The sequence below is a fragment of the Anomaloglossus baeobatrachus genome, chromosome 3 (assembly GCF_048569485.1).
Source record: "Anomaloglossus baeobatrachus isolate aAnoBae1 chromosome 3, aAnoBae1.hap1, whole genome shotgun sequence".
In the NCBI taxonomy this organism is placed as follows: domain Eukaryota; kingdom Metazoa; phylum Chordata; class Amphibia; order Anura; family Aromobatidae; genus Anomaloglossus; species Anomaloglossus baeobatrachus.
Window position 1 is genome coordinate 650,210,320 of NC_134355.1, and position 26,968 is coordinate 650,237,287.

Genomic DNA, 26,968 nt, shown 5'->3' on the forward strand with positions numbered 1-26,968 from the left:
CTAATGGGTTGAGAGTTGCCTGCTGTTGTTTTTGGTAGACACTCGGTTGATACTGTCCCACCTTAGGATGGTGAAAGGCCGGCAGCTCAATTTCTTCCAGTCCCTCCGGTTCCTCTTCCACGTCCCCCGAGTGTGGCATCCGGGATAAGGCATCTGCATTCCCATTCTTGTGGCCTGCCCTGTACTTGATGACAAAGTTGTAGTTTGACAGTCGGGCTATCCATCGCTGTTCCAGCGCACCTAATTTTGCAGAGTCCAGGTGGGTCAACGGATTGTTGTCAGTAAAGATGGTAAATTCTGCAGCTGCCAGGTAGTGTTTGAAACGCTCTGTTACAGCCCAAACTACTGCCAGTAGTTCTAACTTGAAGGAGCTGTAATTCTCTGGGTTTCTTTCTGTAGGCCGGAGCTTTCTGCTTGCAAAGGCAATAACTTTCTCCTTGCCTTCCTGCTTTTGAGACAATACTGCTCCCAGTCCTACGTTGCTGGCATCCGTGTACAAAATGAAGGGTTGATGGTAATCTGGATATGCCAGGATCTCTTCTCCTGTCAGTGCCCACTTCAACTTCTTAAAGGACTCTTCTCTCTCATCACCCCACTGGAAAGGAGGATTTCGGGCTGCAGACTTTTTTGACTGTCCTACCAGGATGTCTTGTAGGGGAGCTGCTAGCTTCGTGAACCCTTTTATAAATCTTCTATAGTAGCCTACCAGTCCCAGGAATTGCCTCACCTCTTTCACGCTGGTGGGTCTCGGCCAATCTCTGATCACGGTAACTTTTTCAGGATCTGGTGCTACCCCTTCTGAGCTCACGACATGTCCCAGGTACTGTACCCTTGGCTTTAGAAGGTGACACTTGGATGGCTTGATTTTCATGCCGTATCCGGATAAGGCTTCAAACACTTCTGCCAGGTCTTGTAGATGCTGTTCATAGGTCTTGGAGTAGACTATGACGTCATCCAGGTACAGGAGGACAGTTTCAAAGTTCTTATGTCCTAGGCAGCACTCCATCATTCGCTGGAAGGTACCAGGCGCGTTGCAGAGTCCAAACGGCATACAATTGAACTCACAGAGGCCCATCGGCGTGGTGAACGCTGTCTTCTCCTTATCAGCCTCTGCCACAGGAACTTGCCAATACCCACTAGTCAGATCTAGGGTGGAAAAGTAAGTAGCGGATTTTAATATAGCCAATGACTCTTCTATCCTAGGTAATGGGTATGCATCCTTGTGTGTAATGCGGTTGATCCGTCTGTAGTCTACGCACATCCTCATGGTCCCATCCTTTTTCTTAACTAGCACTAGTGGGGTTGCCCAGGGGCTACAACTGTCTCTTATTACTCCTGCTTCTTTCATTTCTTTGAGCATGTCTTTGGCGCATTGGTAGTGAGCCGGTGGTACTGGTCTATACCTCTCCTTTATGGGTGGATGGTTACCTGTGGGTATAGTGTGCTCTACCCCTTTGATCTGCCCAAAGTCTAATGGGTGTTTGCTGAATATTTGTTCATATTCTTTCACTACCCTGTATACTCCATGCTTTTGATGGGAGGGTGTAGAATCGGTGCCTACATGTAGCTTTTGGCACCAATCCTCCAGCTTTCCCTCTGAGCCATTGTCTTCCGCCTGACTTGACGGCTTCAAGGGCTCAACGGTGGTGATGGCGTTGTTATCAACCGTATATAGCTTAGCCATGGTAGCATACTTTGGTAGGGTGACCTCATCTTCCCCACAATTTAGAAGGCGTATTGGCACTCTCCCCCTGTGTACCTCAACTATTCCTCTGGCCGTCAATACAGTGGGCCTACTGTCTGAGTACACGGGTTCTACCAGGGCCTGATAGTCTCGCCCTCTGATGCCTATTGCAGCTCTACACCAGACCAGCATTTCCGTTTTGGGAGGAATTACAATAGGTATTGGGTCACTTACCCTTGCACTGCCAATTCCACCTCCTGACATTTCTACCTGCTGCTTCAGCATCAAGGCTTTAATTTCCTTCTGCAGGAGTCTCTGTTGCCCAGGTTTGGCAGTCTCGACGATCTGCTGCAAGACAGTAATTACCTCTGCAAAACAATTTTCAATTACATTCATTCCTAGCAGCATAGTTGGTTCACGTTCTCGTCGGTCAACATCAACAATGATAATACCCTGATTCTGCAATTCTACTCTCCCAATCTTAATGGTCATTTCTCTGAAACCAACCTGTGGTACTAATTCACCATTGCTAGCCCATATATTCAATGCAACATTAGATGGACCACTGCTAACGTCTGAATCAGCCCAGTACCTCTTATAAAGGACATGCGGAATTGATGATATTTGGGAACCAGTGTCCAGCAAGGCGTTGAGCGGAATGCCATCCAGCACGATGGGGATGACTGGACGTCCTCCCACATACTTGTCGTGCCAGGGTGAGGGACCTTGAGAGTTCATTCCTGAGGAGCGGCCCGCCTCCCCAGGGGATCCCCATTTAAAGCACATTCACGGGCAAAGTGACCTGGTTCCTTGCAACGGCGGCAAATGGGCTGTCCATCCGGCTGGTAGCGGTCGCTGGGTCGTCCTCTCGTCGCTTGGTATCTCCTAGGCCTCATCCATGGGACATCCTCCTTGCTGGTCGCCAGCTCAATCTTGGGTGCAGACTTGGATCCACGCAGCTCCTGGACGATTCTAGCCATGGAAGCAACAGTGTCTGTAAGGGCTTCAAGCTTTTGATGTAGAGCCTCATTAGTGATCGGCTCCAGGTGGTTAGCAGCAGCGGCTGACATGGCCGATGTCACTGGCACTACTGGCTGCTGGGGTGCCACTGTAAGGTGTTGAACAGAGTCTATATCCTGCGGCTCCTCCACCTGCTGGAGGCGGATGGCTCTATCCTTTAGCTGGGCAAATGTTAGTCCTGGATCCTGGATCACCATCATGCTCAGTTGTCCCCGGTGGGAAGGGGATGAGAGTCCATCCAGGAATTGGTCTATCAGCAGCTTATCTGCTCCAGGGGCTAAGGCAGGTTCTGCTAATTTAAGTGCTCTGAGCGCCTCCTGCAAGTTTAAGGCAAAGTCTCTTGCGCTCTCTCTAGGTTTTTGCTTGCATCCAAAGAACCTCATTTTAGCCCGGCTGCCAGCAGTGGATTCAAAAGCTGCTTTTAGTCCAGCTATTATATGCTCTACAGTGTCCTTTGCATCGTCCGGCCAGGATGTAAGCTCCCGCTGGGCATTGCCAGTTAACTGTCCCATAAGCATACCAACACGCTGAGCTTCTGTCAGGGGGTACATGCTGTAGTAGATTTTTAGCTTTCCGATAAAGTCATTAAGTGTGTTGGGCTCACCTGAGTACTGCGGCAGCCACACTGCACCCGGGGTGTACGGCATCAGGAACGGCATGATAGGTGCCGCTGCACCTCCGGGTACAACAGCGTCTCCCTGCTGCGACATCTTTGCGCCCCCTTAGTTAATTTCACCAGTCTTCTTGACAGCAAGCCTGGGGCACTTTTCTGCGTTTTCGTTCGGGTCGCAGCACCGAGCGCACCTCCTCTGCAAGCGGTAGGCGGAGTCTTAGTTCAGGCGCGATGTTTTCCCGCGCGTAGCAGGTAATGGCGTGATTAAAGATGGCGCCTGGAAAATGTTACCAATGATGTTTTTGGATTTTTCCAGGTATCTTTGCAAAGTTTAAAGTCCGTTCTTTGTTGCAACAATTCACAGTGCAAGTCTTTTATGCGATGCAATAAGTCTTTACAGGCGCACGTCACCCGGGTTGCAGCCGGGTCCAGTCCGCATCCTGTTCGTGACGCCAAAGTTGTGTCGCCAGGGGTTAAGGGGATACCCAGAACCGGGCCAAGGGGTCGCTTCTGGAAAGGGGATCACGGTGTCGTGACCCGGTCTGTGCTCCCTGGTTCCACAATAAAAAGGGGGGTTATGTTCGTGATGCCACCCGTGGAATGTGATCAGAGATGACCACCGCTGCTGCAGAACCTCCGGGGTGATGGAAGGCAGCTTGAGATGGGACGGCTCCCCACGGGTAGAGCCTTTTCCCCGGGGCAGTGTGTTAGTAGTCTATGGGGGGAGTGCAGGACACGAGCACAATAAACAGGCAGACTCACGGTTTTGCAGTTTCTTTGTCCTTTACTGATGATGGTATTCAGCAGAGTACTGTCCACGGAGTCTGTGAGGGGTTCAGGGTTTCTCCCACCCAGCCGGGCCGTTTTGGCTTCCTTGCCTGCACTGTGTGTCTGTGGCCTGCTGCTGTGAACTATGCAGCCGGCTCTGCTGTGCTCTGCTCCTAGGTACCGACCTGACAGGCAACTCGAGTCCTTCCTAGTATGTTCCTGAACTCTCCTATGTTGCTTGTGTCTGTGGTACAGGTGAAAGATCTGGAATCTTCACTTCTCTGGTGGTAACTGTGCAGTATGTAACCTGCAGTCTCGGATCCAGCATCCGTTCTTGTGCTCCACTGGGATGAGCTCAGCAATGCTCTGCCTCCCAGGAATGTTCTCTGTGTAATCTGTCTCCTTTCCTCAGACCCTCAGCTAGGCCTGGAATTGGTCAGTGGATCCTGAGGTGAGCTAAAGCCAGCTTCCAACCTGCAGATCCTGTCTCCTCAGTGCTCTGCACTGAACTTCCAAACTGAAACTACTCCTGACCATTTCCTCCCTCCACCAGAATATACAGGGAAGCAGCTTGGTCTCCCCCTTCTGGCCAGGAGGTCTTGGTGTTGTGTGTGGGGAGTTAACCCTTTGTGTGGCAACCCTGGGGTGCCACAACTACTTTAACATTGATGACTTATCCCTAGGGTAGGGAAATCAGTAAGAGTCGGGCAAAGCACCAGAATTGGAGCATCTAATGGATGCGCCACTTCTGGGGCGGCTGCGGGCTGCTATTTTCAGGCTGGGATAATTCCAGGGGGAACCTCATGCTGTTTTTTTTAAATTTATTTATTTAAATCATCTTAGAAAAAAGCGTGGGATCTCCTCTGTTTTTGATAACCAGCCAAGGTACAGCAGACAGCGGGGGCTGCAGCCACAATTGTCTGCTTTACCTGTGCTGGTTATGAAAAATAAGAGGGAGCCCTAGTGTTTTTATTATTTTTTTTTTATTCACACCAGCATCTTCCACATGCAATAAAGCGTGTTGATTGGCTGTGCTACAACCTTTCAACAAACTTTATAAACATACGAAAATTACCTGAACACCGAACTCAGATAGACTTTTTTTTTTATGAAAAACCCTCAGTGTTTGAGTTAGAGACTCGGACACCTGACGTCCCGTACGAACCCCGAAGTTTACCTTTCAGGTTCACTTATCCCTATGCATAGCCAATCCCAGAGTGTGATACAATCTGCGAATCTAATCCCAGATTTTAGCTGTATTTTATCCCAGTTTGTGTATCTAATCCAGGAGCAAGATAAAGTCTGTTTATTTAATCCTAGAGTGATATACAATTTGCGTATTTAATCTGAGCATGAGTGATACACTTCATTTATCTAACCCCATACAGTCTGCATATCTAATCCCAGCACATGACAGACATACAAACTATATCCTGCTCTGGAATGAGATACCTAGACTAATTCCAACCTGGGATACAGATTGTGCAATAATCTTAAGGTCCAGTCACACTAAGCAATTTACCAGCGATCCCAACAACGATAGGGATCGCTGGTAAGTTGCTAGGAGGTTGCTGGTGAGATGTCACACTGCAACGCTCCAGCGATCCCACCAGCAACCTGACCTGGCAGGGATCGCTGGAGCGTCGCTACACGAGTTGCTGGTGAGCTCACCAGCAACCAGTGACCAGCTCCCAGCGCCGCGTGGAAGATGCTGCGCTTGGTAACTAAGGTAAATATCGGGTAACCAACCCGATATTTACCTTGGTTACCACTGCACGGAGCTACACGTGCAGAGAGCAGGGAGCAGCGCACACTGAGCGCTGGCTCCCTGCTCTCCTAGTTCCAGCACACATGGGGTTAATTTCCCGATGTGTGCTGTAGCTACATGTGCACAGAGCAGGGAGCAGCGCACAATGCTTAGCGCTGGCTCCTTGCTCTCCTAGTTCCAGCACACATGGGGTTAATTTCCCGATGTGTGCTGTAGCTACATGTGCACAGAGCAGGGAGCAGCGCACACTGCTTAGCGCTGGCTCCTTGCTCTCCTAGTTACAGCACACATCGGGTTAATTAACCCGATGTGTGCTGCAGCTAAATGTGCACAGAGCAGGGAGCAGCGCACACTGCTTAGCGCTGGCTCCCTGCTCTCCTAGTTACAGCAATTAACCCAATGTGTGCTGCAGCTACATGTGCACAGAGCAGGAGCCGGCACTGACAGTGAGAGCGGGGGAGGCTGGTATCAAAGGTAAATATCGGGTAACCAAGGACAGGGCTTCTTGGTTACCCGATGTTTACATTGGTTACCAGCCTCCGCAGAAGCCGGCTCCTGCTGCCTGCACATTTAGTTGTTGCTCTGTCGCTGTCACACACAGCGATCTGTGCTTCACAGCGGGACAGCAACAACTAAAAAATGACCCAGGACATTCAGCAACAACCAACGACCTCACAGCAGGGGCCAGGTTGTTGCTGGATGTCACACACAGCAACATCGCTAGCAACGTCACAAAAGTTGTTCGTTAGCAGCGATGTTGCTAGCGATGTTGCTTAGTGTGACATCCAGCAACAACCTGGCCCCTGCTGTGAGGTCGTTGGTTGTTGCTGAATGTCCTGGGCCATTTTTTAGTTGTTGCTGTCCTGCTGTGAAGCACAGATCGCTGTGTGTGACAGCGAGATAGCAACAACTAAATGTGCAGGTGTGTCGCCCTGGGCAAGCCAGGGGACACAGGTCACACACCACCACACCCTACATCCCAGGTAGGAACATCTAAGCTGACCAAAAATCCTTGTTGCCTTCCTCCAGAGACTGATGATTCACACAAGGGGGTGGGCCAGGCGGTTGGCTCTGCCCACCGAGGAGTTCACAGTTCTGGAGGCGGGAGAAACCAGGCAGTCCAGTGAGGGACATGAACGAGTGAACAGTTAGGGGAGTGGAGGAGTAGCCCAGACAGGGCTAAAGTAAAGAGCTAAGTGAAAGTGAAGGAAGAAAAGTAGTAAAGGAGAAAAGCAAGAGTGGTGACAGAACAGAAGGAGTGTGCAAAGCCTGAAGTAGTCCAGCTGAGTGCAGGACAGGTCAGCAAGGTCAGCAACGGCGGTGACTGTCTGGAGGGGGACCGTTTGGAAGTTCCTGGAAGGACCCCGTAGGCTGTGTGCCCGGCGGTCTGGAGCAGTGTTCCGAAGGACAGTCAGCACCAGGGCAGGGGCCTCTCGGACCCCGGCAAGGCTTGGAGTCGCCAGAATTTGCCGAATCCGTCAGTGAAGGGGACGTAGATCCCCCAACAACCAAGTCCCGATTGAAGGCAACCGCCCAGCCAGTGTAAAAGAGACACCGCCACCGCCAAGGCACCAGTTTCTTAGGGCCAGCGCCTGCGGGCAAAGAGTAGAGCTCCCCCGGTCCAGCTTGAAGCCGGGGAGCGGGTTACCGGTGGGGACCCATCGCAACCAACTAGTACACAGAGGTGCAAGGAAGAGGGACATCACCGTCACCTACTGGGAGAGCAATTGCAGCCGTCCGTGGGACCGTCTTACCAGCCGTTTGGTTTACCGTACAAACTGTGTCAACGTCTCAGGCTGAGTGAGTACCACAGTGCCGCAAGGCACAGCGCTGCCCCCGCGTCCCTGCGCCCACCAGGCCCTGCACCTCCCAAACCGCCACCGGGCCCCGGGATCACCAACCCCTACCCACGGAGGGGCAACACAACACCTGGCTGCTCCGCATCACCATCCCCGGGATCCCCGTATTGAGCAGCGGTGGTGAAATCACCACAACCGTGGGTGGCGTCACGGACTATAAACAATCCCCACACCCAACAAACCCCTTTCACTCACGGGCGAGGAGTGCCGCTCGAGAAACCCCCGGGATCCGGCCTACAGCTCGAGCCACCACTGAGCAGCGGCCGCCGGACCCGAGCAGAAGGGGTGAGCGTAGTGTGCTGACACCCTCCTCCCCGCCCGCGACACAGGCAGCAGGAGCCGGCTTCTGCGGAGGCTGGTAACCAATGTAAACATCGGGTAACCAAGAAGCCCTGTCCTTGGTTACCCGATATTTACCTTTGTTACCAGCCTCCGCCGCTCTCACTGTCAGTGCCGGCTCCTGCTCTGTGCACATGTAGCTGCAGGACACATCGGGTTAATTAACCCGATGTGTGCTGTAGCTAGGAGAGCAGGGAGCCAGCGCTAAGCAGTGTGCACTGCTCCCTGCTCGGTGCACATGTAGCTGCAGCACACATCGGGTAATTAACCCGATGTGTGCTGTAACTAGGAGAGCAGGGAGCCAGCGCTCAGTGTGCGCAGCTCCCTGTTCTCTGCACGTGTAGCTCCGTGCACTGGTAACCAAGGTAAATATCGGGTTGGTTACCCGATATTTACCTTAGTTACCAAGCGCAGCATCTTCCACGCGGCGCTGGGGGCTGGTCACTGGTTGCTGGTGAGCTCACCAGCAACTCGAGTAGCGACGCTCCAGCGATCACTGCCAGGTCAGGTTGCTGGTGGGATCGCTGGAGCGTCGCAGTGTGACATCTCACCAGCAACCTCCTAGCAACTTACCAGCGATCCCTATCATTGTTGGGATCGCTGGTAAGTTGCTTAGTGTGACTGGACCTTTAGGGGTGCTTCACACACAGCGAGCTCGCTGCCGAGATCGCTGCTGAGTCACGTTTTTTGTGACGCAGCAGTGACCTCATTAGCGATCTCGCTGTGTGTGACAATGAGCAGCGATCTGGCCCCTGCTGCGAGATCGCTGCTCGTTACACACAGCCCTGGTTCGTTTTCTTCAAAGCCGCTCTCCTGCTGTGACACACAGATCGCTGTGTGTGACAGCAAGAGAGCGACAAATGAAGCGAGCAGGGAGCAGGAGCCGGCGTCTGACAGCTGAGGTAAGCTGTATCCAAGATAAACATCGGGTAACCAAGATGGTTACCCGATATTTACCTTAGTTACCAGCCTCTGCAGCTCTCACGCTGCCTGTGCTGCCGGCTCCGGCTCTCTGCACATGTAGCTGCTGTACACATCGGGTTAATTAACCCGATGTGTACAGCAGCTAGGAGAGCAAGGAGCCAGCGCTAAGCAGTGTGCGCGGCTCCCTGCTCTCTGCACATGTAGCTGCATTACACATCGGGTTAATTAACCCGATGTGTACTGTAGCTAGGAGAGCAAGGAGCCAGCGCTCAGTGTGCGCGGCTCCCTGCTCCCTGCTCACACTGGTAACTAATGTAAACATCGGGTAACCATACCCGATGTTTACCTTAGTTACCAGTCTCCGCAGCTTCCAGATGGCGGCTCCGTGCAAGCGCAGCGTCGCTTGCACGTCGCTGCTGGCTGGGGGCTGTTCACTGGTCGCTGGTGAGATCTGCCTGTTTGACAGCTCACCAGCGACCATGTAGCGATGCAGCAGCGATCCTGACCAGGTCAGATCGCTGGTGGGATCGCTGCTGCGTCGCTAAAGTGTGACGGTACCCTTAGTGTGGGATACAGTCTGCATTTCTAATCAGAGCGAGATATTATCCCTGTATCTAAGTTTAACGCATGATAAAATCTGCAAATCTAATCCCAATGCATGATACAGTCCACGTATCAAATTCCAGAGTGGGATACAGTCCACATGTCTAGGGCAAGTGATACAGTCAGTGTATCTAATCCCAGTGACTGATACAATTCCTGTATCTAATCCCAAGGCAGCATGCAGTCTGTGCATCTAACCCCATCCTGCGTAACAAAGTCAAACGTATCTAATCCAAGCATATGATACAATCCGTGTATCCAATCCATCATCGTATTACAAAGGAATTTAACCAGAGCAAATGTGGATACAACTATATAATTGATATTTAATGCAAAAGATAGAGTTCTCTCAGATCTATCTATCCATCCCTCCATCAAAACTGGAGCAGCACGTTATAGTTAGAGCAGTCGGTGTTTGGCCTCCAAGTCCTGATCAAGAGCCAAAAGTAAAAAGAAGGCAGCTCTCCAAAAATTGTGCAAAGAAAAGTGTTTTCTACAGTAAATCACCAATATTGGCTGCAGATAAAAGGTTTTTACAGGGGCAGTGGATGCAGATGTGATATTTGACCTTTTGCCCAAAACAAAAAAAATCACTGTCTTAATTCCCTCTGGAACAGCGCACATCATAAAATCCTTTATTAATTGCGATAAAGACCATCTCATTTTTTGCATTGAACGTGTCATTCAAGCTGTGTTATGTGGCTTACAAATCTCGGAAAATTAAGAGTCGTATAGCTGAACACATTGCCAACATAAGTAATAACAATGCATCCTATTCTGAAGCCACCAAACATTTTGGGGGAAAAAGGAGAAGCTGTCTAGATTCCCCTTACGCACAGTTACATAGAAAGGGTCACTGCACCCATCAGGGGCGGTAACTGGATGACAAATTTAGCCTTAAGAGAAGCTTTCTGGATCCTGACACTAAAAACTAAATTCCTGGAGGGAATGAATTACAGAATCGATCTATATTACATCTATTGATCGCAACGTGTTCATTAGTACGGGTGATATATTTGGCTATCCTTCTATGGTTTGTTGCAATCTGAAAATATATCACAATTGTTGTTTTTTTTGTTTGTTTTTTTCAAAAGTGCCGGTAAACTTTTTTTTTTTATATAATGGAATAATGTTTACAATATTTTAATTTCTCAGATTTTTGGAAGATATATTTTGGAGTTTCCCAATTTTGTCAAATCCTCTTTGTTTTTAAAAGTGTGGGTTTTTAACTTTTCTAATTTTTCCTAATTGGGATTATTAGTCTATGTACATAAATGTTATGGGTATGGTCAGATCCCCATCCTATGATTAAGGATTCTTATTTGCTCTGGAAACGCGTCAGGGCTACTATGTCTTGGATTGACTTGATTTATGTGGAAATAAAGAAATTTTGTAACATTTTTGGATGTGCCGATCCTATTTTTCCTGTTTTCCAGCCAAGCTGGTGGACTTTTCCATCGCAGCACTCCATGGATGCATGGTGACTCTCATTGTTGGGCGTGTTCAGTTTTCCTCTGTCTCCTGTTTCATATAATTTGTTGTGCAAGTTCTCCTGAGTACACCAATACCCCATATGTGGTCAAAAACTAGTTCTGATCCACAGTGCAAAGTGAAGAAGGGAAGGCGCACAATATTGGAGTCCACATTTAGATGGAATGGTGTGCGGGTGCCGTGTCGCATTGGCAATGCCACTGAGATGACTAAAAAGCGGAGCTCCCCCACAAATGACCCCAATTTACAAACTGCACCTTTAATAAATTCATCTAGTTGTGTCATCACAGGTGTGTCACAAAATGTTATACTATTGAGTGGTGAAAAAAAAAAAAAAACCCCAACATTTTAAAATTCATGAAGTTCAGACTAGTCTAAAGGATAAAGATGTTGTCTACGTACTTCTGTCACCTCAGTAGGTTTTGAAGGTGAAGGGATACGTAGACAAGATCCTCCTTCATGGACATAACTATATTTGCAGGCGCCATGTTGGCACCCATGGCGGTCCTGCACTGCTGGACATAATAGTTGTCCCCAAATAAATAGCAATTGTTTCTCAGCACAATTTTAATACAATCAATGCTTTTTGTTGTATATGATGTATTGCAAAATATACTTCTGTCAAAGTGTCATAGTGAAGTGTATAAAGATAAAAAGTCAAACAAAACCACAGCTTTAAATGGTGTTTCTGAGGGGTGTTGAAATTAATTTTTTTTTTCCTTTTACTTACAGCTCACCTCTGAATTACATGATATCCATGATGGATAGAGACTAGTGATGAGCGAGTATGCTTGTTACTACTCGGTACTCGCACGAGTATCACTGTACTCGGGCTACTCGGCGGGGACCGAGTAATCTCGCAATACTCGTGCTGTACTCGTGGTCTTCATGTTGGCGCTCTTTTTAGAGCCAGCCCTTATGCAGGGATTGGCTGGCAGACCACTGATATGCCACAGCCCTGTTGTGGAATTGCAGTGATTGGCCGGCCCTCACAGCATGACCGTGCCTTTAGCCCGACACTTCCCCGCTCGGCTACGGCCCCTCCCGCACTCCACTCCGCGTGTATATATATATGCACGCTTACACACACACGCACGTTTTTTTTTTTAATTTACAGTTTTATGGTTTCTACATGCTGCCGGTGGTCATTTCAGAATAGTACTCGGGTCCCCCATAGGATAACATTGGACTCGGTGCTCGGGCCGAGTACACGAGTATCTTGGGATGCTCGGCCCGAGCCTCGAGCACCCGAGCTTTTTAGTACTCGCTCATCACTAATAGAGACTCATCTTAGCATTGTCTTCCACTGATTTTTTTTTTTATAAATATCTTCTTTAAGAAATTTAATATTTTTGGCATTTTTTTGTGAGGCGTTGGATTGTTTTTGTCTCTAATACAGATGTGCCAAAAAAGTAGGAGCAGCCTTTGATTAATTAATGATCTTGTGCCAGATCACTCTCACACAGAACAGATCTCTGGAGAACATCATAGATCTACAATTGTATAATCATTTGTTGACGTTCTCAGAGGGGCTTCACTTGTAGCCATTACCATCACATTAAGCTCTAAATGCCGCTCCTATGTGGACACAGATTATGATTGTACCACTCACTAATACGATGAGGCCTCTTCCATAGCCTCCAGGAGTCTCCTTCTCCCTGGAAGCCAAACATTTACATCTGCACAATGTTCTTCACCCATATTTTGATAACCACCAGAGGTTCATCACCCGTCTATACCAATGTCCATTCAATACTTTTTTAGTCATTGTGGTTTTGTTTTTTTTATTTAAATATTGCAAAATATAATGTCACTAAATTATATGATATTTAATCCCTTTACAATTGTGATCAGATCTCAGAAATTAAAATCTTTGGAGATATCTACAGTAGGAAAAAAAAACATCTCCTTTAGATCAATCTATGATTTTATTGTAGCAAAGTCATTGAGAAAAAAATTATATTTATGCCTAATAGTCAAAATTGAGACTTCAGGGAAAAGCAATTTGTGACATAACATGTCAGCCCAATTTGATCCTTCTCCAAATCGCTTCACAGCGATCCTAAAATCAGACAACTTGTGGTATCGGGGTAAAGCTTCATCCTAAGAACATCCGGACATTAGAGCGATGCTGGACTTTGCTACTGGATTTCATATTGTAAATCTGAAACAATTTACAGTTCAATAAAGATAAAGATTTCTAAAACCTCATCCCCACATAGCGGAAAAATCAGAGCTGGCAGTAGAGTTATGGGAAGGGTCCCCCTATATGTTTATTGCCCAACACCAGGAGTGACCGCTTTATTCATAACTACCATAATAATGGCCGGACTCTTCACTGTCCCCCAACAGCAGATTCATGTGTAATGATGGTGAGGCCGGTGGTCGGGAGAGACGGCGGCTGCTCAGCTCACACTTAAGCATCAATCACACGTGTGTGTTTTCCACAGATAGAACCTGCACCCATTTCAGGCTATGGGGCTGTTCACATGGACATGGTTTTGTGGAACAACTGCGCAAACAAAAAAAAAATAAATAAATAAATAGTCATAATATCTCTATTTCGACCCATTTAACAGATCAAAATTTGCTCATTCAACAGAAATAAATTACAGATATCCCTCGGATGACGTCCATGTGTCATCTAAGTGCTGTCCATTATCACAATTTAATGGGTTGGAAAAACTTGGGCTTTTTTTTTGCATAAGAGATAAACAGATGTCGAATTTATGGGATAATCAGACACCGAGACCAAAAATGATGAAGATCAGGTCAATCTCTCTGATGAAAAACAGACAATTATTCTAAAAGAAAATAGAAATGTGAATGAGGCTTTTGTGGAAATATTTAGATTCCGCAGGTAATGTCCGCAGTGTATTACCCCAGCTGATAAGGGGGGGATATTTTACACATCTCACCCGGATGCTACATAAATCTGACATCAGGTCTGGGCTTTTAAATCAATTCTGATAGAGAATATATTAGTTTGATTGAAGAAGAAACTATACTTCAATATATTATATAAATATTTAAAAAAAAATCATTTTATAAAGTATATATAATATATATATTAGATTATATTTATTTATTACAAGTAAAATTTTGTATGGATTTTAAGTGAAATATTTTTGCCTCCTTATTATCCACAGGGTTTGATAACTTTCTAGGATATTTTTTTAACATTTGCTGCAAAAAGCATAAGAAAAAGCTTAAACCCCAAATTAAAATTTAAAGAAAAATAAATAAAACTGCCATCTCTGCGGCAATGTGGATTTTGGGAGCCTCTACTCATTAGATTGATCTAGAAGGAAATGTCTGATTTCCCTCATATTGAATGACCGATATTTGTGAGGTTAGAAGGAGCCATTCTACATTTCCACCAATGAACATTAATATAATGGCTCAATCACTGGTCCAGAGTGTTGGATTTTTGGGCAGATGATCACTTCTCAATGCCCCAAACACATCACTGAAGTTAGACAATATTTTTTTTGTTTTTTTGGGCAATTACTGAAGGATCTCTCCTTTCCCCATTTTCATCTAATCTGTTTGGGGCTTTACCCTTCATTGTATGAGCAGATTTACTATAGGACACATATATACCATTCTGTGATTTCCATGTAATAATAATATTAGTTGGGCAGTACAATTCCACAAGATTTCCTGTCTCACTTTGTTGCCATAAACACCTGATACAACATTCTTCCATAGAACATGTAGATTTATGTAAAACATGGCTGACTTCTCTTGTGGTGAAAGCAGTAGGAGGTCAGGGAGGTGAGATGTGAGTGGAGGGAATAAAAAAACTTCAGAACTAATTACAATGCCAATTAATTAGCAATACAAACAATACTCAGGTGGGCGCCTCCCTGATACCATTAGGGCAAAACCTACTCATATTTACATCAAATTAAATAACAATTTGGTGCCCATGAATGTCCAAATTCTAGGAGACCTTCATCAGTAATTCAATGGAGATTTTTTTTACAACCAATTGGAAAGAAGGATTGACCCTACTGCCAGATATCAGCTTCCCTACAAAAGTATGGGTTCATGGGTCTTCTGGAATTAATGCTGAGAACATCTCTTTGGAGATAGGACCTCTAAGACCGAACCATAAGAAGCGAAATCTCTCAACGCGATGGAGCAGAACCTAACATATCAACTTAATCAGAAATCTAACCCAGGTAAGACTCTTCCTCTATAGGATATACACTGGGGTTATTTATTATGGGTTTGGGGTCTTCTTGCCATATGACCATACAACAATCATTCTCCTTTCTAGTTACATTATACCAGTCAAAGATTCTACATTTCTTACTTGTCTTAAATCACCAAAAGCATAAAAACTAATTTCTAAATAAATACTTCAATAATAATGTAGAAAACCCAATGAAATAAAACACCTCATTTACCTAGTGATACCAATGCAGACACCCTGGACGTCCATTACCGGGGTCGGCCTCCTCGAGGAGACATCCCGGCATCCAGGACCTCACCTCCGGCGTTCCTACACATGTTATGATAAAACCGTTCATATTGGTCGCATTAATATGAACCTGGTTTCTTATGTATCAGATATATAGACAGACTGATAAATCTAATAACCAGAATTGTTCTATTGTTGTCAGTATTGTCTGATCTATCACAGAATTTCTGATAAATCACTCCATACCTGAAAATCAGCAACTACTTCATTTAATGGGAACCGGTCACCAGGTTTTTCCCATGTAAGGTGCGGTCACCATCTTTGGAGTCTCTTTTACATAAATACTGGAATGCTGTAAAAAAGTCCCCAATCAAGTCCACAGATCCCAAAAAAGACCTTTTATTGTACCCACAAAATGGGATCACCGCAACTGCGAATGTAAAAAAAAAAAAAGTTTTTGTGATCTGCAGACTGGACTGGGAACTTTTTCATAGCTTTCAAGTATGATGTAAACTAGGCTTTAGTGGTGGTGATCGTACTTTATATGGGGGAAAACTTGGTGAATGGATCCCTATAAAATACATGTCAGCATTAAAATAATTAAATTGCAGTAATCAGTACATAGCTGTGTAACATAGCTGGCATCTGCCTGCTATGGTGCATGCTCAGCTCCTGAGCCTGCTCTATACCTTTGTCGCCCAACATGACAAATATTTCCATTATGTGTTAATAAAGCTTATATTATCTTAGCAGATAGAAGCCTGATGACCTCCTCTGACATAGCGGACATGTCACAAGACGACATTGCTGGTGCCGGATGCCGTAATTTACCACTGATTGAAATGGTCAACATGGAGAATCCTATTGACCTTTGTAGCCTGGAGTTCCACAAAGAGCTTGGAGATGGAAGCTTTGGAACTGTAAGTGGGAATTTATCCTCCATGTTCCCCAATGTATCCTGCACCATGTATATACAGGAGGGATATTTATATATTCATTACAGATCGTTCATATGTAATAACTAGGAAAATCTAGTGATCTACTACACAGATCCACATTATAGAGGAGATAATTTTCTGATCTGTTGTGATTTTTCTCCAGGTCATCTTGGCATCTGATCCGGTCTCTGAAGAGCTGCTGGCCATTAAAATCATAGAAAAGAGTCGCTGTACTGAGGACAAAGTCAGTACAGAGATCGAAGTCCTGAAAATGGCCAACGGGTGTCGCTACCTAATGTCTCTGCGGGCATTTACAGAGACACCAATGGAGTATTTGATAGCCATGGACTATATGGCCAGAGGAGACCTCTTTGACCACATGGCAGTTTCAATGCCATTTAACATGGAGACAATAAGGTAAGTGTCTTATACTAAAACTTAATCCGCTGCTCGTACATTGTAGTCCTAGAGCAATGGACACTGACTACAGGAGAAGATGACAACATTAAAACAATCATTGTGTTCTCTCCACTGATCCATCCTCTACTTTCTACTTCACAGACTCTTTGCGGCAGAGATGGTGTGCGGAATCCAATTCCTGCATGACCACGGCGTCATACATCGGTAATTAGTTCATCTTCATAAATCTGTCAGCTCTGACTTTGTTGTCTCCTTTTATATCTGTGGTAGAACGTTCTTTTCATGAATTGTCCTCAGTGTCTGCTCCTTCTCCCTGCAGTGACCTGAAGCCAGAGAACATCCTCCTTGATGACAATGGACACATCCGAATCTCTGACTTCAGATTATCAGCTGTGAATGTGTTTGAGGAGGACACATTGGATCGCTTTGTTGGTTCCAAGGGTTACATCGCACCTCAGGTAAGGCACATCTGTGAGACAGACGGTGATAGTAGACCTGACGGATAATCTGATCCCAATGTATCCTGCTTATATCTAAATCAGACTGGTCCTCCTAGCACTTGGGTTTATATCACCTAATACATTCAGCTCATCTCCTATCCTATGTTCCCACAGGTAATGGACGGTGAGGAATACAACAGTCTGGTAGACTCCTTTTCCTTCGGCGTCATCTTATTTATGATGACTGTAGGGGACAAGCCTTTCTACAGCCGAGGGTCAATGGATGAGTACCACCAATCTTTGCATGAGGACATCCCTTGTTTTCCACCTGGGATTTGCTTTGTAGCCATTGATCTCATAGAAGGGGTGAGTTTGAGCAGATGGAGAAGGATTACAATGGATAGAAGATAAGATATTGATAGTCCATAGACTGTGTAATAATTAGTCAGTAATAATATATAATATAATGACTAATGGTCTAATTTTCTAGCTCCTCTGCAAAACTCCAGTTGCCAGATATGCCATACAATCGTCCATCGGATCCCACCCATTCTTCTACTCTACAGACTGGAGTGACGTGGAGTCTGGAAGAGCCGACCCACCATTCCCATATTACTATGTAAGTACGACACATACAGACCTCCATAGTGTTATCACTACCCAGTAACATACATACCCACTATATACCTTATTGTTATATCCCTGCAGTATACTGTATATATGTGAGGAGCTGATTCTCAGACGTGTACATTTCTCTACTTACAGGAGTATTAGGCTGAGAAAGATCAGCCCCATTCCAGCGACAGCCAGGAATGAAGATTTACTTTATTTGGATTCTTTTTTTTGTCTCTTTCCTGTCCTCTTTTTGAGTAACCCTGTCTATACCAATTGAATTTGTTTCCCGATTACTATTATTACTTTTTTGTTTGTTTTTTTAATTTTTTTTGATGAATTCATACAATAAAATATATAATTTTAATTAAGATTTGATTTTCTGGTGGTCTTTACCTCTGAACAATTTTTGCCACACATCTGCTCATAGGGGTCTTTCTGTTTTGTTTCTCTTTGACACCATATTAAGGGATTTTTTATTATGCTTTCATTGGATGAGACAAATAAATTGGACTTTTCTATTTAATGGACTGTCAGAAACGGACAATGTGGTGGTAAGAAGAACGCCGGATATAGACAGAAAGAAGCTTGAGGCTGCTCCTTCACCTTCGTCGTCATGGACAGACAGAAGGAAGCGGCTGCTCCTTCTCCTTCCTTGTCATGGACAGACAGAAGGAAGTGGCTGCTCCTTCTCCTTCCTTGTCATGGACAGACATACCATATGGCTGATTGACCCGGATGTCAAAATAATTGCACAAGTGTAAGCCAAGGCCTGAGGAGCAGAATAATCATCCTCTGCTCCTTTCTATGGAAAGCATCCTCATCTAAAGACTTTTTTTGCATATTAACAACTTTCATGCACAATAAATATATAAAACATCTATGGTGCTTTTCGTCATATTCTTCTCACATATAGAACTGCTTTCTGGTATTTTTTATTAATATGCAGGGATTGGTCAAGGTATTTCGGTCCTCTTACTATACGAGGACCCTCCCCCCACTAATCCCTGGTAATGGAATGGGTCAGAAACTAAGGTACCAAAACCCATATCGCAGCACCTCCCCCTTGGTCAGGTAGGAAGTGCTGATGACCATTTCTACTATTGTTTATTAAAAAAATTCAAGTCAAAAATGTTGTGTATTTTAGTGGTGAGGCTGAACAGGGAGAGTATTTTACAGTTTGATATAGAATCATTGTTTGAGGACCAGTTACACAATACAAGGGACAAATAGCGATATTCATCCTTGACATCCGTTATTTTAAAAGTCAGACCCAAATATGATAGGAGAGAAAAGGCGCAATAGGGTCTTATCCGATTTACTGGGTAAAAGGTATAAGGAAATGTTGCACTCACCTGATCGGGTTGTGCCAGTCACAACCCCTTTAGTGGCATGAGCGAGTGCTTAAGTGGTCTAGCAGCAGCCCTGTTGTATAAGCGAGACATCAAATATGGAACTGGAGGAAAACAGGTTTAACACCGCGCTTGAAGACCACGGACATCAGTGTTGAACACACAATTCTTTTATTTCATTTCATTCCTACGCGTTTCGGAGACCACAACTGCCTCCTTCTTCAGGGAAAAGAATTCTTTTCCCTGAAGAAGGAGGCAGTTGTGGTCTCCGAAACGCGTAGGAATGAAATGAAATAAAAGAATTGTGTGTTCAACACTGATGTCCGTGGTCTTCAAGCGCGGTGTTAAACCTGTTTTCCTCCAGTTCCATATTTGAAGACCCAAATATGGTCATGCAAACAAATAAAGCTAATTATAATGGGGCAGTTTGGTTTATATTAAGGTCACGCAACAAATGCAGCTTGCAACAAATCTGATGCTGGTTTTAGTGCCATATTTCTGCTTGGCTCCAACATGGGGAAGGCCGAAAGTAGCCCATGTCTTGCGGGAGTTACCGGCAGAGCAGGGATCTTATTGCAGCTCCTCTGCTCCTGTCCTTGGCAGCACTCACATAAATTGTATTTGTGCCGCCCCTGCAGCGGTCAAACTGCTCGGAGCCGAGGTCTGCTGTGGCTCAATGGTCTCTGGACCCGGGGGCTCGCGGCCACTTCAAATGAAAAAGGGGGTATATTTACAGGGGATAAGAGTTTGTGATGCCACCCATGGTTCGTGGTATAGGGAGTACCGTTGCTGCCGATGGGAATACCCAGGGGAGATGGAGTGGGGCAGCCAGATGTCGTTCCCTCCACGGGTAGGGGAGGCCCCGGGACTCTGGAAGGTGAGAGGTGGTGTAGGGGAGTGCAGCGCTGGTTGGAAGCAGGGGAGGACCACGTACTCACTCAGGCAGTGTTGGTGATGATGGGACCGCAAAGCAGACTCTGACAACAAGGTAAACCAAGTCTCTGGGTGCCGCTGCCCTCTTGGGGGAGCTCCTCCGGATGTCCGTCCCCTCTGGTACTGCCGGATGGTCCAGATCCTGCCTCCGTGCACAATTAGAAATGTTCTGGTGGCCCATTGGCTTAAAGCTGTCCGGGCCCTGTTCCCTACTTATTGGTAGTGGAGCTGTGCTCGCAAGGGCTCTCGCTTGGGATTTCCGTGGGCTGCATGGGTTGGAAAGCCCTATCCCCCTTGTTGCGCTTTGCTCCCGATCTCGGAGCTTCTTGGGAACAGTCCATAGAGTTACTATCCTCCACAGGTTAATTGCCGGGTTGCCTGAAGCTACTCCCCGACCTAGGGTCCTGTAACCCGCCATGCTTTCGGTCCCAGACCAGTTATTAGGCTCGGGATGCTGACCGTCCTCCAAGACCGGGTCTAGGCACCCAGCCTCAATACCCTGCAACAGGGTCTGCGACTGCTTCGGGCCCAGACCACCGTCTGCGACCAAACCTGCAACATTCAGGGAGCCACACGCTCCCTCAGATCCTCACTTCTTGAGGGCTACTACTGCTCTGTCTACTTCCCTCCCACCAGTCTGCCTGACCCCTGGGTGGGCAGCCCTATTCCAGCTAGGCAGCCCACTGGTGTGCCTGATAGGTTGTGGTGTGAGATCTGGTTGGGATTTGGACGCTGATGGAGGCAGTACCATAGGTTGGGAACCTAGAACTATGAGGGGATGAGTCCTGCACCCTAGGGTAGAAAGTGCAGTGCCCTGTGACGCCCTGACTAGTCCAGGGGCATCACATATTCACATCTTAAATACACAAACACTTCAGTGCAGGGAGAGAGCGACGGCCGAGGTGATGGCATTGAGCAGTGTTAGTGACTCACCTTTGTGCTCCTCTTTGTGGTTGTGCCCTGCCGTCAGTGTGCTGAATGCCCGCATTCAAAGGAAAGTGTTGGGTGGCTGTAGATTTTCACCAATGTCAGGGGGTTTTTGTTTTGTTTTTGTTTTTTTAAAACTGCACCCCTTTTAGATTGGAAAGAGTTAGCGCCCTAGGTAAGTGACTACCCTGCCTACTCCTCATCCCCGTCCTGGGTTCATGACAATCAAAATGCCCACCAAGAAACATTTTACATGGGTTCTCAACCAACCTTTTCCAGACTGTCACATCTTTCTCTTCATGATGGATTTCCTCCAAAGCTGTAAATTTAGCAGACTTTGATCACTAACTTATTAACCAACTCTTACTAGACACATAATATTGAGTTAAAGAAGTATTATGTGATAATTGAGTAGTTGGGAGAAATTGGAGTTGGCCAAATAAGCAATGGGCAATATCTGTTGATCGGGTATATCATTATCTTATGTGTATAGGGGACTCATGAATCTGTCCAGAAACAGGATTGAGCTTGATGATTTTAAAGATTTTAAATTTTATAATGAGTACAGTTTGGAATTTTCAGTGCTGGAGTGCACATTTGGTGCTGGCTTTTTATTTTTTCTTCATTGAATTGGTCGGTCGCTGACCCCCACCATGCTATGCACCCCAATTTGGGATGTATTCCACCTGTCTAGATTTTGGCGGTTGGTGACTGTACACATTCAGTCATCAGGCCTTGTCCACAGGCTTTTTACTTCATGCAGCATTTGCTTGGACCTGTCCCGCCCACAGCCATGACTCAGTCATGGGTACGGGATTGAAATAGACCAGGTGAGTGCTGCTAAGAGCAGTTCTACTATTCATATGTGAGGCCGTATGGCACATTTTATAAAAATATTTTAGTGTAGGACTGCCTCAAATGAGATTTGCCGTGACGTGGCGAGGCAGCTCAAGAAATTGCAATTTTTTGCCAAAAATCTCAAAAATTTTTATAATAAGTACAGTTTGGAATTTTTAGTGCCGATTGCTGAAGTGCACAGTTAGTGCTGGTTTTTTGTTTTTCTTTTTTTTTGCAAAATAAGTTGTAGCTATTTGTGAGGGAAGGGTTAACCTTTTTGGACTGGTTAGGAAAAATAATAGAAATTCATTCTCCCTGGCAAGAGCAAAACCAGACTTATTTACATGATAAACTGAGACCAAACTCAAGGACGCAGAATGTTTTGACTTAGAGACGACTGAAAAACATCTTGTTATGGGAGTACAAGTCATTATGTTAATTTTTCCTGCTCGACAAATATGTAATTCGCGCCCTTAATGAATGTAGATTAATGAATATGTATGTTGCATAGTTACGCCCTAATCAACTTTGTATAACTTTGTAATGTAAACAAAAACAATACAGTGATCTGTAGTGCGGATTATAGAGACACCAAACTTGTGCTTATTTCTATTATGTACAGTTCTTTCCTATAGTATATGTAGCAGACACACAATGCTACAACACAGCAGGATGAGCATCATGCAGTCTGGTGTTAAAATGTAGGAAAATAACTCCTGGGACATTTTGGGGGAAATGGCCGCACCACTGGATCCACCACCAAATCCATGTAAAATTTAGAGATTAGAGGGTCTGGCTGCCATACATTAACCCATCTCATAGCATGAAAAATATCTAATTTTGTAGTCTAGATGTGATTGCAGCCATCTACAAAATATTGATCATTACCCCGGTTTCATCTAATGTGTTTGGGGCTTTACCCTTAGTTGTAGGAGCAGATTTACTATAGGACAAACACAATTCTATTATTTCCATGTAATAATAATGTTAGTTGGGACAAGACTATTCTACAGGATTTGTTTCCATAAAGCTGGATACAACATTCTTACATGAGAAATGTAGATTTACATACAAACATGAATGATAAAGAAGATAAAGGAGATACAGAAAGGGAGATGTGACTTTAGGGGGTAAAATAACTTCAGCATTACCTATAATAGCAATTAATTAGCAATACAAACAATACTGAGGTGAGCTCCTCCCTGATACCATTGAGGCCCACTGACTTTATTCAGTCTATTCACAGCTGATTAAATGACAATAGGGTCTACATCTATATCCATGTTCTAGGAGACACATTCATTAGTAATTCAATGGAGATTTTAGACAACCAATTGGCAAATGAGGATTGAGCTCATTACCAGGTAGCTGCTTCTCTATATAAAGCTAAAAGTTCATGGGTCTTGTGGAATTATTCCTGAGAACTTCTCTGTGGAGATAGGACCTCTCAGACTGATCCCGAGCAAAGAGACATCACTCTACTAGAGAAGAAGCCAACGTATCATCAACTTCACCAAAACCCAACCCAGGTAAGACCACTCCTCAATAGTATATCCAGTGGGGTTATATATCATGGGTTTGGGGTTTTCTTGCCATATAAAACTATTAATCTCCTTTCTAGCAACATCAGACCAGCCATAGATTTTTATTTTCTAACTTGTCTTAAACCAAGAATATAAAAATAATGTCTAGATATAAACACATTTATTTTTATACAAATCATTTTTAATTTAATCTTAATTTTGACACTTTCATTGATTACAATATCTCCATGTGAAATATTTATGACAACCAACATCCCCACCAAGATACATTTTCAAGAGTTGTCACCCATCCTTTCCCGGAATGACATCTTTCAGTTTCATTGGCTTCTAATTTATCATGGAGCTTAATTATAATGGAACATTCCCATAGAACCCAGGATTGGGACCACCACATGATGTTGTATTAAACATATTCCTTATATTTCCTTTACAGTCCTACTGAATTTCTGTTGGTTATCCCAAGGAATCAACAACTTTCAATTAACAATGGAGACCGTCCTGCAAACCTTGGAATTTCAGGATATTTCTGAGTGCTACGACATCATGAAAGAGCTTGGGCAGGGGTCATACGGCAGAGTCCTACTGGCACAGGACAAAGCAACAGGTATGTTAACACAGCCTACATGCATGATTATCTATATTTCAGTCGAGAATGTATGGGATAAATTATGTATAAAATATAGGGTACAATTTCTATAATTTAATATATAGCTTAACTGGCCACATAAATGAGGTATTTATCTGTAGATCACGGGCAGAGCGAGACTATTTTAGTAACATCTGATGTAAAAATGCCCATACACATAGGAGAAAAGTCATCCATACCTGCAAAATCACTAACTTAGAGGGATAGGGGATTCCTGGAATCTGCCCAGACACATAATTTTGCCAAAAAAAATGTTAATATGTGTACAGGGAGGTTGGGAGAAATAGATGTTGGCCAAACAAGTGTTGGGTCATCAGCTGCTGATGTTTGGGGACCTTATTTCTTATGAGCATCCACATGTGAACAGTTCTCATCACATTCAGCTGAATCTGTCAATGGGCTGTAGATAAATATCCATGTGTGTGGACAAGTTTATTCTCTTATGTCATACAAATTGCCATCTAAAAATATCTGAGGTCTGCACCATCTAACGTGTTCCTGACAAAAGATATCGGGGAACACAAAAGTCAATGGAGTTCAGTCTCCTAATGCTTTTGTGCTCACTGTAAAGAAGTGTCTTCCAGATGACGCCGGTAGTGAGTCTCATGGAGAACACATGAATGCTTTAGAGCGGTCGGGTGTTCAGTATTAGACAGCCACGGTTAATATCATCTGGCAGTCACTTATCTCGATGGACTAAAATAAGTATCATGAGATTGAACTCCAACCTCAGCCATGCCAAGTGTTCCTATGTACGGGTCAGTCCAAGAGAGACAGCTGTCAGCTAAATGATAAATTGTGTGTATTCCTCAGGATTATGCTTTTTATGTTCCTAAAAATGAAAACAATTGCATATTGAGTATATATCTTCCTGATCGATCCTTCTCTTCCCCGACATCTGTTTAAAGAGTTTTCATGACCCCAACCTCATCAAATAGTGAGCAGACCTGCCAAAGTTGTCTGGTTTGGCCAACTTTATCCAATTGTGAATGATAGTCTTAGAGGAGACTCAGGGAAACTCAGACTAACATAACTGTTTTGTTTAATCAAATCTGCATTTAATTTTGAAAGAAAAAGGGGATAAGTGGTCGCAAAACACATCTGGTGTCAGTTTTAGAATGACTGACTTTGGGTTAAACCAGTATAAATCCAAGCTATCCTTGACCTACCATAGTGGTCTGCCTCAGAACTGAGATCGACAATTAGTGATTCCACCAGAAAAAAATTCTCATGTCTACAGCCAGTGATGATGGAATGTGTGTGAATAAATGTTTCTATGGGAGATCATTATATATACTTTATTTTTTTTAATTATTTTTTTTTAGGAGAACTAGTGGCAATGAAGTTTGTGAGGAAGGTCAGAACGTATCTGGACACCTTTCTGAGGGAGCTGTCTTTCTCCATCAAACTTTCTGACCACCCTGACATTGTTAGGACCTATCCAATTTATTTATGCACGCGGGACCACTATATTATGACGCAGGAGCTGGCACCAGCGGGGACCTTGCAATGTATTATCCAAAGTAAGGTAAGAAAGCATGGCTCTATATGTTATCCTATAATATACCAATACTTTATCTCCAACCTTTTGTATTTTGTAATAGACACCAACAGTCATGTGGAGAATCTAGATAAGCCATAATAAATAGACCGTTAACTGACAGATGTGTATGGGGTCTTTGGGAATACATGGTCTATGGGTAGAAAAGACTTACATTACAATGTTTTATCTACTGCAGCATCCCCTGTCCCAACACCAGACAAATCTTCAACGTTTAGTATTGTTGGATTAGATAAGGCGCTATACTAGAAAATCTCATGGTATTGATCTGTTTTCTGCAGGTTGGAATTCCGGAGGATGCAGTCAAGAGATGCGCGATCCAGATATCCTGTGCTCTCGACTACATCCATAGCAGAGGATTGGTCCACCGGGACTTGAAGCCAGACAATGTTTTACTAATGGATGAAGACTGTCACCACATCAAACTCAGCGACTTCGGTTTGACCCAACGTGTGGGAACCTGTGTGTCAGCGATGTCACACATTATACCTTACATTGCTCCAGAGTTATGTGAATTGAAAAAGGAAGAATGGTTATTGTTGAGCCCCAGTATAGACACCTGGGCCTTTGGTGTTCTTCTTTTTGTTCTACTCACTGGCTATTTTCCCTGGATTGAAGCATTGAAAACGGACGCCTTGTACCAAGCGTACAGAGATTGGAAACAATGTTCGGACTTTACTCCACCACCTGTGATATGGAACATCTTATCTAGGGAAGCCTTGAGCATGTTGGCCAACTTTTTCACTCACTGTCCCTGTTGTCGACATCCAGGGCGTTCGATCTTCAGCTACCTCCATTTTCCTTGGAAAATAAACATTGCAGCACACGGCAGCCACTTTGCAGATGAAGAGGAGTTGGAGATAAACGTTGTGGACAGCTAAACGCGTGACGTTTGATAAGTACATTGCCTCACTCTTCAATCCTGGCTTGTACGTTGTTGTGTGTGTGTTATGGTGCACTGTTCCCTTATACTCCCCAATATATACCAAGATACCAGCCCAGCTTTATTAGCCACATCAGTAGCAATTGTATCCTCATACAACTTCATAGACACCAAAGATTTGCATTATAATTTATACTTTATTCCTTTTTAAGGCTTTTTTTTTTCTTTTTTTTCACATCTTTGTGTTCCATTAACTGTTCACCTCATGGTCTTTATTATTTGTTGGATTTTTATCTCATTTATTGTGTATATTACTTTTAACATTTGATTGTTCAATAAAGTACATTATTTTATCTTCATTCACGGACCTTTTTCTT

At 44.6% G+C, this 26,968-nt stretch overlaps 1 protein-coding gene across 1 annotated transcript; it reads left to right on the plus strand.

The window, feature by feature from the left end:
• Positions 1-15,210: 15,210 nt before the first annotated feature.
• Positions 15,211-26,589, plus strand: LOC142297356 (ribosomal protein S6 kinase alpha-6-like). Its single transcript, XM_075341587.1, has 9 exons — positions 15,211-15,256; positions 16,252-16,418; positions 16,600-16,853; positions 17,176-17,314; positions 17,471-17,662; positions 17,787-17,919; positions 23,935-24,105; positions 25,473-25,675; positions 25,990-26,589. The coding sequence occupies exons 1-9, from the start codon at positions 15,211-15,213 to the stop codon at positions 26,587-26,589; spliced, it is 1,905 nt and encodes a 634-aa protein (XP_075197702.1).
• Positions 26,590-26,968: the final 379 nt, after the last annotated feature.

What these genes read in the sequence shown, in the direction of transcription:
- LOC142297356 (XM_075341587.1), top strand. Translation starts at nt 15,211, where the DNA reads ATGGAGCAGAACCTAACATATCAACTTAATCAGAAATCTAACCCAG. An exon ending in CCATTGATCTCATAGAAGGG is followed by an intron (nt 17,663 to 17,786) that starts GTGAGTTTGAGC and finishes CTAATTTTCTAG; the next exon opens with CTCCTCTGCAAAACTCCAGT. An exon ending in ATTCCCATATTACTATGTAA is followed by an intron (nt 17,920 to 23,934) that starts GTACGACACATA and finishes TTTCCTTTACAG; the next exon opens with TCCTACTGAATTTCTGTTGG.